Raw genomic sequence first — 12,026 nt, forward strand, 5'->3', positions numbered from 1 at the left:
GTCTGATCGTTCCATATCCCCTATATAGTGCACTGTCTGATCGTTCCATATCCCCTATATAGTGCACTGTCTGATCGTTCCCTATCCCCCATATAGTGCACTGTCTAATCGTTCCATATCCCCTATATAGTGCACTGTCTGATCGTTCCATATCCCCTATATAGTGCACTGTCTAATCGTTCCATATCCCCTATATAGTGCACTGTCTGATCGTTCCCTATCCCCTATACAGTACACTGTCTGATCGTTCTCTATCCCCTTAATAGTGCACTGTCTGATTGTATAGTGCACTGTCTATATAGTGCACTATGTGCCATTTATCATGTAGAAAACAGTAAATGTGTGAACAAGTGATCGATTTCAGATGCAGTTTTAGCGTCTGTTTATAATATAGGGGGCGGGGCTTCAGATTCTTGAGAGCATTTGATTGGACAGAAAATCTGATGAGAAGCTAAGTTATGTCATCAAAATCATTGATCCTTATTGGCGGAAGTGAAATGTGCTAAATGCGAATTTCGTCATTGTTTTGGAGCACACAAGCTTATAGATAACGGTAAGACTAACATATTCAAACTAAAAGCCAAAACGCTTACATTTTGATTTCATGGGGACTTTAATACTCAGAATGAAGGTCTAAGAGAGACTGTTTTGGAAAGACTTTTTGTTTCTATCTTGTGTCAGGAAACAATAAAACCCACTATCAGTTTTGGAGGCATCTGCACCATTGTTTCACATGGTGCTGTAAACAGAATGCTAATCGTTACGAAAATATTGAACTAGACAGTCCAAAAGAGAAAAACAAAACAGGTGAGCACTACGGAGATAAGATAAGTCGGATGAAAACTAATGGTTTTGCACTGAGCTATGGTTTGAGAAAAACATGGCGCAATAAAACAATCTTTGGCAGAACATGCATTTGGATATTAAGCCTCAAATCCAACCAGAATCCATCCATCTCTTGAAAGTTTAAAGGTGTTCAGTGTTGATTTAATGTTCAGTGCTCGTAATATCAGTGATCAAATACATGTCAAAGATCTAATAAAATCCACATACTGTGCTTTACCACTTGCTTTTCTGCATAAAGGCTTCTTTAAAATTGAGTCAATAATCCTTTACTCCTTTATTTTTTTCTACCCAAATTTTGTGTTGAGCCTTTTGGGTGATTGTTTGGGTTATTATTTCAGTGTTTGAGTAGTTTTTGTGTTACCCAGATCCTGGGTCAGTCGTAACATTTACATTTACAATTATGCATTTGGCAGACGCTTTTATCCAAAGCGACTTACATTGCATTCAAGGTACACATTTTTTACATTTTGTCAGTTCTTGCTTTCCCTGGGAATCGAACCCATGACCTTGGCGTTACTAGCGCCACGCTCTACTGTTTGAGCTACAGGAAAGCTACAGGAAAACTATCCAACAACCCAGTGTTTGGATAGTTTGTGTGCAACCCAGCTCTTGGGTCGTAACAGGGGTTGAGTTATTTATCGCAGGCTTCTTGTGACCTCTTCAGGAGAGAATAGTGCAGCTCTGTTAAATTGGTGCATGTCTCTGGTAAAATAAAGGTTTGTGTACATTTTATTTTATCAAAAAATTTGCCCATGCATAAAATTGCTTGCCTTTATTAAAAAAGATACAGAATATAAATACTTCTGATGTTAAAATATGTTCTGAGATTGTTTATGGACAGGTTATGGAGGCAGTAACTGCATTTCCGCTACGAGTGAAACGCAGGTCTAAAGTTAGAAGTTCCTCCGTTTAAGCTCCGTTGCGGTGGAAACAGAGACTGGTCGATTACACTTGAATATTTGATTTTTTCTTCTAATATTTGTTAAACGAGCTTAAGTGCAGGCAAGATGTATTAAAACTAAATATACTATACTGTAAAATATGATTAAAATAGGGTTAAGACGATATCGATTTTGATCCCGATTCAGTATAAATTCATATGTATATAGCCTACTGTACATATAAGGAAAAATAACACTATTTTACACCTTAGCACTTCACTATTTTAAACGTTTCTTGGGTTCAATTATATTTGCTCACATTCATTAATATTCACTTGTGTGTGCTTAATTAACAGGGGCGTAGCACTTATCCCGGGCCCTATGCATAGGCAGTCCTGATGGGCCCCCATGCTCCATGTTAAAATATATTCCAGCCTTTTCAAGGGCCCTCTCTGCCCTTGGGGCCCTGGTAATCAGTACTGGTTTTACCCCCAGTCCGACGCCCCTGATCATTAAAATATTAGGATGGAAGTTATTAACGTTTTAAAATTTCACATTTAAAGAAATCTAGTGTTTGATCATATCTAAATATGTATTAAAATGCAAAAACTGCAATACTTTTTTGAGCAACTAGACTAGATACATGTATATTGATTAAAGAGCCATAAAGGCACCCAGTAATGGCATTACAAATGAAAATTATTATTTTTCTAGCCACAAAATGACTCAAATTTGCCTCTTTGCATTGGAATTCTCTATTTTAACCTTAATTACTAAACACTACACTCTAAAAAAAAAAGTCTATATGGCACCAAAATGTTTCTTGGCTCGTAATCATAGAGGAACCTTTTTAAGTGCTATATAGCACCAATTTTGGCTTCAGTGGTTCTTCACCGGTTCTTCACCGGTTCTTTGACTAAGGTGCTATATAGCACCGCTACCATATACAGAACATATTAAGATATGGTGCTATATAGCACCAAAAGTGGTTCCTCTATGATTACGACGAAGAACCAGTTTAAGTGCATATAGAACCTTTTTTTTTTTAGAGTGTAATTGTAATATAAATAATAAAAAGTATTAGAAGAGAAATATTTTAAGTGGTCATTAATTGACAATAATTATTGCACAAATAGTATTTAGTCCCAAAAGATCTCCTCAAAATTTTTCAATAAATATTATTGAACTAAAAATATAGAACATTAATTTCATTGAAAAATAGTGAAGGTGTGTGACCAATTAGTAAGGAATCCCTGAGGGCTAAATACAAGAAAAACATTAACATTAATGTTAACAATGTTGCATCTCCATCATAAAACGATCCTGTATATGGTTGCCGTAATAATGCAATGCACACTATGCTGTACTGTTTACCAAAACCTGCTGCAAACATCTGTATAGTGAAGCTGTTGCGTATCCGCTTAAATAAATAGAAATATTTATAAGCCATTCAAATGTATAAAGGAATTATCATGCAGACCAATGGTGGTGTTGTTAATCCGAAAACATTAATTATTGTATGAATTAAAAAATAAGCTAGCATTTTAGTAAAAACAAATCAACCCATTAGGCTGAGTTAAATAAACAACACAATGTGCTGGGTAAAATGAACCCAACATGTGTTCTGTGCTATATTTACCCAGTGTTTTTTGTTCTAGAACCTTTTTTCCCAGAGTGATCTTCATAATATTCACAAACGTGGCCGTATTGCACAACAAGCTGATGAGTGTGTCAATGCCTTACAATTGATTAGTTCTGCATTGTGTTTCCTCAGAAAGCAAGCACACGCTCTTTAATAGTGCAGAAATGTCCTCTTTTCTAAGCCTAAAAGGGTTCAATGTCGTTCTGAGCCTTTGCAAACTATTCAAAATAAGTCATTGCTAAAGATCAGGAACTCAAAAACAAAGCTCCCTTAAAACGAATACAATCTCATGGCTGAAAGAAGCTTTAGCTTTGACTTGGAAAGTTGAATATCAGGCTTGTGCCTGTCTCTGACCGCTCCGTTATCATCATCACATGTCCGTTTATATATCACTGCTGACCTGCGCTAAACCCTCGCTACCCAATGAAACTGAGGCCTGTTACACCATAACAGTTTGACCTTTGATTTAAGGCCATGAACATCCTGGGAAAAAAAAACACAGACATACGAATCCTTATTAAACCATGCAGCTCGTGGCGACACATTGATGTCTTAAGACACAAAACGATCAGTTTCTGCGAGAAACCCAACAGTATTTATGATATTTTTTTACCTCTTATCAGACGAATGTCATCTAGTATTCCCAGCGCCATAACTTCCGGCGAATGAAGTCAAAATACCGGTGCGATCAAAGATGTTTATACGTAGATGCCTCATTCAACCGATCTGCACAGGCACTAATGAGGAATCTATGTATATATCTATGACCGCGTTTGTATTTTGAACTTATTCGCCGGAAGTGATGGCGCGGGGACGGCTGATGCAGAGCCATAGAAAAAAATTAAATACATTTTTAAATATGGATGTTTTTTATTACACAAACGCTTCAGAAGGCCTTTATTAACACCCCTGAGCCGCGTGGAGCAGTCATTTGATAGACAGATGCATTTTTTATGGACTTCAAAAACAGAGCAACTATTACTGCCATTATAATGCTTGGATTAACCAGAACATTTTTAATATAACTCAAATTTTATTCATCTGAAAGAAGAATGTCATACACACCTCGGATGACTTGAGGGTGAGTAAATCGTGGGCTCATTTTAATTTTTGGGTGAACTATCCCTTTAAATACACATTCATCTTCCCAGTGCTGAAGTGGCCCTTTAAGTAAAATATGCGGATATGCAGATCTTGGTCCTCCATCATTCAAATGCATGTTCAACTGTTATAACTATGAATGTTATTTTACACAACTCAACACCTGATTGGTGTTAAACTGACCCGTTGGCTTCCGGCTCGGTGATTGAATCACAGGCTATTGGGTTACATGGAGATCTGGTTTTTATGAAGGATGGATGACGTAAGCAGTGGGTTTAACATATCATACGATGCTCTTCTTTCGCCATCTAGAGGTGATTTGAATAATCAACAAAAGAGCTGCAAGACTGGTTTCACATCACAAGTCTTTCCTCCTAACAGCTTACGGGTTTCAATATGTCTGGGCACAAAAGGTGTTTTATGTTTGTTTTCACACACACATACACATTTGAAGTTTGGAAGGCTGTTTCTGGATGGTTTCTGTGTGTGACTTTGTGAGTTTTTCTCAATTGTTTACACACAGATACTGGTACTTGAGACACAATGACCACGACATGTAACTCATGCACCAATCCTGCTAAACTACAAGCACAATTCCTGCTTTACACTCAAATTGCAGTTCTAAAACACACGTTTTTCAAAACACTACACACAATTCTCTTGGCACAATTTTCAGGCAGGCAATGTCTTGTTTTCGCAGGGAATACACTGCCATTCAAATATGTACACTCACATGGACAAACACCCGTCACACAGTTTTACAATCAGCAAACAGAGCTTTAGCATAAAAGGGCAACAGGTGAGCTCTTCTGTTTTGAAGCAGCATAGTTTTTTTTTTTTTACAATAACTGTATACAGTAAATTCTTCTGTTGTTTTGTATGTAGGCCACTGTATGTGCAACTTTGTGTTGGTTGGGATGTACATTGTTTTTGTGGGAAAAATAACACATTTGTTACCGTGTATTTGTGTGTATTCTCAAATATTTTAAAACACACTTATGTTTGTACTGTCTGTAGTGTAACACTGAAGTCATTATGATGAATGGAGAAGAAGTGTTTTACATTGAGCACATCAGTGTTACACTGGTTCTCCTAAATGTCTATTCATATGATGGTTTGTGTGTGTCATTTGAAAACAAAATACCATTTTGAGAAGAAATAACATTGTTTTGAATGTAAAGTTTCATTTTGCAGGAGAATTGAGGGGTTTTGCCCATTGTGTGTGTGTGTTGTTTTATTAGTGTGTAGAGTTCTGAGAGTATGTCTGAGAGAAAATGTGTGTAAACAATCGAGAAAAACTGTAATATGAAAAATCATACAAAAAAGTAGGAAGCCTAGATGATTAAGAGTGTATAAATATGTTTACTGTAAAATATAAAAATGTAAAATATACTGGTCATTTTCTGCCAGGACATTATCTAGTAATTTTTTAACAGAAGTTTCCGTTAAGCGTAAAACACAACACAATGCAATGCGTAAAATTCAAAACACAGATAAAACAATAGAATAAAAATAGAATATTCCTTCATTTTTATACAGTGCATTGTGTCCTATTTTTACTGTGTATATTATTCTTTCTTATTTTTGTCTTCAACTGTAAACATTTGTACATTTGTATATTTCATATAGGCCTAGGCTGTACATACACTTATAGCATATATATGTATAAAGTTATCCCTTCAATGGTATATTCAGTATTGTGTGTGTATTGTTCATTTAATAATCCTAATAAATCTTAATAAAATATAAAATTGTACATATGTAGTCTATACAATATATCTAAATGTATATACATAAACAATAATAATACCAATAACCATTAAATATGATGTGCAATGTATCCAAATGTGACTAGAAAAGAATTGCATTTTATTATATCATTATTTATATATTTTTTCTAAATGACAATATATCAATTTAAACCATCAATTGAATAGGAATATAAAAATGTAATAAATGCATAATATATAAACATATATTAGTGATATAATTAAAAGAAGGTAAAACATTTTTGTTTTACTTTATTCAATGTCACAATAACAAGAGGTATTGCATATCACATTATCTGTCAGGAAGTGAAAATAATAAATAAAATACATTTAAAAACTACATAAATTCATAATATAAACAAATATTAGTGATATAGTAATAATAAAAAAGATCAAACATTACAAAAAATGACTTGCCATAAGAACAAGAGGTATTACATACTCACATTATCACATTAGCTGTCAGGAAGTGAAAATAATAAATAAAATACATACAAAAAATTGCATTCATTCATAATATAAACAAATATTAGTGATATAATGATAATAAAAAAGATAAAACATTACAAAAAATCACTTGCCATAAGAACAAGAGGTATTACATACTCACATTATCACAGGAAGTGAAAATAATAAATAAAATACATTAATTCAAAGAGATAGTCATATAAAAAAGATCAAACATAATTTTTTTAACTTTATTCAATGCCATGAGAACAAGAGGTATAACATACATTATCACATTAGCTTCCACGTTTTTTTTATTTAAATAAACAAAAAATAAAACAAATTGCATAACTCTCAGTGCTTTAAAAGCACAGCTTGTTCCAAAGATTTACATATAATTCAAAGTCATTTGGTTTGCACTGACTGAGAAGAGCACTTCCTTTTTATACATATAGGCCTACTGATTTCCAAATATAATAAATAACTGTATAATATGTTGCTGTTTACATCCCAAGCTTCACAGTTATTCAGAGCATAAGATGAACCATAACATAACTGTGTGTCTCGTGAGAGAGTGAGGAGGCGCGATCACGTGCTCCTGTTGACTGTAGGTACACGTCAGCGGTAAAGACCTCCTCACTCTTTCTCAGATCACTTTCTCTTCCTGTTTCCAACTTTGTTGCACATGCCACTTTATCTGGGTGAGTAGTAGCTCTCGTTTTTTGACAAACGACGACATTTACGACAGATTATTACCATCGCGTGTTTATTGCGCGCGCGTTCACGTGATAAAACTCATTCCTGAACTTCTCTTTGACAGATGTTCGTGTTTGACCGGTGAAAATGCCCGGATTGTATCCACAACAGACGTGTAACATCAGTACATGACCCGGAGTTTAGGTTTCTATGGTGCTTTGACGTTTTAAAATGAGATTACGGTTGTTAAAGAAGAACTTTATTGCCTTCCTAGTCGTTTTAATAGTCGTTTTAATGTTGTTTTATGCCTTAAGAAGGACTAACAATGAATCAAACGTGGATGTGACTGAAAAAGACAGCACTCAGACTGCTGTAATGGGGAAATTTGAGTACAGCAGCATTGAGAATATGAGAAAGTCCATTTATGATAGTAACTACAGGCAGTTTATTCAAAATGGAGACAAGTTTGCCTTGGAGCCGGAGGTGGTTGTCGTCATTCAAGTCCACAATCGTCCGGCGTACCTCAAAATGCTCATACAGTCTCTGGAAAAAGTCGCCGGAGTAGAAAACATGCTCCTGATATTCAGCCACGACTATTTCTCCGAGGAAATCTCCGATATGGTCAAGGGAATCACCTTCTGTAGGGTCCTCCAGATCTTTTTCCCCTACAGCGTCCAGCTGTATCCCAACGAATTCCCGGGACAAGATCCTCAGGATTGTCCCAGAGACATTTCGAAGGAGGACGCCATCAAAAAGGGCTGTTCGAACGCCGAGCACCCGGATTCGTATGGACATTACAGGGAGGCGTCCATCACTCAAACCAAACACCACTGGTGGTGGAAGCTGCATTTTGTGTTCGAGCGAGTGCGGGTTCTTCTGGGATACAACGGATACATCGTGTTCATCGAGGAAGACAACTACCTTCTCCCTGATTTCCTCGCATTCTTCAAATCCATGGCCGAGCTTAGGAAAACCAGCTGCGGGGACTGTGACATCCTCGCGCTGGGCAACCACAACGATTTATCCCGATTTCACGAGTTCTCCAGCAAAACCGAAACGGCCCCATGGCTCTCCACCCAGCATAATATCGGAATGGGAATCTCCAGAGAGCTCTACTACAAACTGATGGGATGCAACAAGGCCTTCTGCACCTACGATGATTATAACTGGGACTGGACCCTCCAGAATTTGTCTGGGACGTGCATCTCGAAATCCCTCAAGGTCCTGCTGGCTCGTGGAAGCCGGGTCCTTCACACGGGCGACTGCGGCCTGCACCAGAAAGAGGATTGCCGGCCGGAAAAGGCTCAGGAGAGGGTGGAAGCGGCGCTTAAAGAGGCTCGGTCGGCCCTTTTCCCCTCCACGCTGGCACTGACCGACTTCGGGCCGGTGGATCATCATCCTCACATGAAAAACGGAGGCTGGGGGGACGTTCGGGATCACACGCTGTGCATCAACTACGCCGCTCGACTCTGAGCTGGACGTTTGAAATGTGTGCCATTTAGAATATATCAGGGTTAACGATTATGCTTTCACCAAAAAATGGGAGCTATCATGGTATGTGGATATATGCAAAAGGAAAAATGTGGATGCGCCTGGCGAAAAAAAACAAACAGGTCAACGTTTCGCTCCGAATTCAATTGCTCCTCAATGTTACTCTAATGTACTCTAATGTACTCTAATTCCCACACTGAAGAATTTACTACAGGTTTCACTTAGAAATTGCTTGTAAATTTCACCAATAATTACAAAGAAACATAAATCGGAAATAGTCAGTCCTTCCAGAAAAACGCAGCTTTTTTTGTGATTGTTGCGGGCAAAAATCCTTGATTATGCGGCACGTTTTCTTAAAAAATGCGATGGAAAGTGCGAGATATTTATGCAATTTTATGCAAAAAAATTGCGGGAACTTGCAAATACTGCGGTTTGATGAAAAAGAGAAAAAAGGCACTACATCACAGAAAGTGCTGGGAATATTTAAGTTTTATTGATCTTGTTTTCATCTTGTTTTATTGAAGACCTTAATAAACACATGGCTCAAATTCACAAAACATTGAGTCAAACAAGTTCTGTAGCTTTACAAATGGAATATGCCACATGACGAGAATAGTTTTTGTGCTTAAACCTAAATAACGACTTATATAGTGATGACCGATTTCAAAAAACAGCATCATGAAGATTCGAAGCGTTATGAATTATCGAGTCGATTCATGATTCGGATCGCGTGTCAAACTGCTGAAATACATGACTTTGGCGATCCGAACCGCTGAATCGACTCACTGATTCATAACACTTTGAAGCTTCATGATGCTGTGTTTTGAAATCGGTCAACACACCGGGAAACTGCTTTGCGCGGTCTTTTGCTGTTATTTTTGTTGGCAGATGGGAATTTGCGTGCTTCATCATGGTTTCACCGATATCTATGGTTTCACCACAGGGTTTGCAGCTTTTCGATGACGTTCACGTCGGGTAATTACGTCACTTCAAAACGTTCTCATGGCAATAGGGGGAAATGTGTGTGAAGTAAACGAAAATTTTTCAACTTTCTGCTATTATATATGACCTAAATATATGCAACGAAAATGTGGGGATTATGAAATCATGCTAGCCCCGCATATTTTGCACACGGAAATAGGCAATTTACGCGACGAAAGTGCGTATTTGAAAAAATGCGGCCCCCGCATAAATATGCGGACTTTGGCTGATTATGGATTAAATCATGCGATCGCATAATCGCGTTTTTCTGGAGGGACTGAATAGTATATGTATTTACAACATATTTTTCCTGGTGCATCAACTACTTACAAATATGTGCAAAAGGGAAAAATGTGGAGGCATCTCACAAAGAAAAACGTGACTTTTCACCCCAAAATCAATTGCTTCTGAATGTTTTATTCTAATTTCAATATTGAAAAAAAAATTGGTATAGCATTTGCAATTTTCACTCAGAAATTGCTAGTAAATTTCGCAAATAATTACAATGAAACATTGAATTAAATTAAGTAAAAAGACTGAAATAGTATTTGCAACATATATTTTTTTTCCTGGTGCATCAACTTTTTACAAATGTGGATGCATCTCACAAAGAAAACGTGAAAAATCAATTGCTTCTGAATATTTTATTCTAATTTCAATATTGAAAAAAAATTGGTATAGGATTTGCAATTTTCTTCGCAAATAATTACAAAGAAACATTGAATTAAATTAAGTAAAAATCTGAAATAGTATTTTCTTGTCAGATGTATTTGCAACATATTTTTTTCCTGGTGCATTACATTTTTAAAAATATATAAAGATTGTAATATATAAATATTTGCAAAAGGAAAAAATGGATGCATCTCACAGAAGAAAAAAAGAACACATCGACTTTTCACCCCCAAATTTGAGTGTTTTATTCTGATTTCCATTTGGAAAAAAAAATATTTTAGTACAGGATTTACAATTTTCACTCAGAAATTGCTAGTAAATTTTGCTTATTACAAAGAAACATTTAATTAAACATAATTTTTGTAAGTAAAAAAAAAATCTGAAATAGTATTTTCTTGTCAAATGTATTTACAACATATTTTTTTCCTGGAGCATCAACTTTTTAAATACATAAATATCAACATATATTTATATTTGCACAAGGAATAATGTGGATGCATCTCACCGAGAAAAGAAAAAGCAGGTTGACCTTTCACCCCATAATTGAGTTTTTTAGTCATTTCTATACTGAAAAAATTTGGTACATGATTTGCACTTTTCAGTCCGAAATTGCCAGTCAATTTTTACAGAAAATATTGCGTTTTAAACATGGGATGTTTAACTAAAAAGTGCATCAACTTTTAAAATAAGTATAAATTTCATAATATATTAATATATAAATATTTGCACAAGGAAAAATGTTGATTCATCTCACGGAGAAAAGAAAAAAACAGGTCGACTTTTCACCCAAAAATTCAATTGTTGAGTTTAGTCATTTTCATACTGAAAAAATTTGGTACATGATTTACACTTTTCAGTCAGAAATTGCTTGTAAATTTACAAATGATTACAAAGAAACTTTTTTAAACATGGAATTTTTAACTAAAAAGTGCATCAACTTGTATAAATATCATATTATAATATATAAATATTTGCACAAAAAAAAAAACAAGTTTTGATTTTCGCCCCAAAATCGATTTCATTTTACTCTAATTTCCATACTGACAAATTTGGTTCAGGATTTACAATTTTCACTCAGGAATTGCTAGTAAATTTCACAAATAATTACAAAAAAACATTAAACATGATATTAAGACATAATTACAACTTTTTTCCCACTTCATCACTTTTTAAATGAGCATACATTAAAGGCCCTAAGTACTACCATGATGTATAAAAACTTTGCCTTATAAGAATTTGGAGGGGAAGTGTGCTTAACCGTGTTGATAATAATGTCACTAAATAATATAAATGGTCCTGCGAAAACTGTCTTCATTTTCATGCATGTTGCATAGTAATATAAAACGTCTCTCTTGTTGATTTTGTGGTGTAAAGTGAGCTGGATATGTTTCATGAGGCCAGGACTTTACCAGCTTTAAATGTCACTGACATGTCATGAGGTTTCAGTTGCAAAAGCGTGCGTGCATTTTGTGCATTGCATGCATTTTAATAATTCCTTTT

At 35.6% G+C, this 12,026-nt stretch overlaps 1 protein-coding gene across 1 annotated transcript; it reads left to right on the forward strand.

Moving 5' to 3' along the window:
- Positions 1-7,289: 7,289 nt before the first annotated feature.
- Positions 7,290-11,027, forward strand: LOC307134611 (alpha-1,6-mannosyl-glycoprotein 2-beta-N-acetylglucosaminyltransferase). Its single transcript, XM_079830492.1, has 2 exons — positions 7,290-7,387; positions 7,507-11,027. The coding sequence occupies exon 2, from the start codon at positions 7,614-7,616 to the stop codon at positions 8,853-8,855; it is 1,242 nt and encodes a 413-aa protein (XP_079686618.1). The 5' UTR covers positions 7,290-7,387; positions 7,507-7,613; the 3' UTR covers positions 8,856-11,027.
- Positions 11,028-12,026: the final 999 nt, after the last annotated feature.

The sequence above is a fragment of the Gobio gobio genome (genome assembly GCF_949357685.1).
Source record: "Gobio gobio genome assembly, chromosome: 12".
NCBI lineage: Eukaryota > Metazoa > Chordata > Actinopteri > Cypriniformes > Gobionidae > Gobio > Gobio gobio.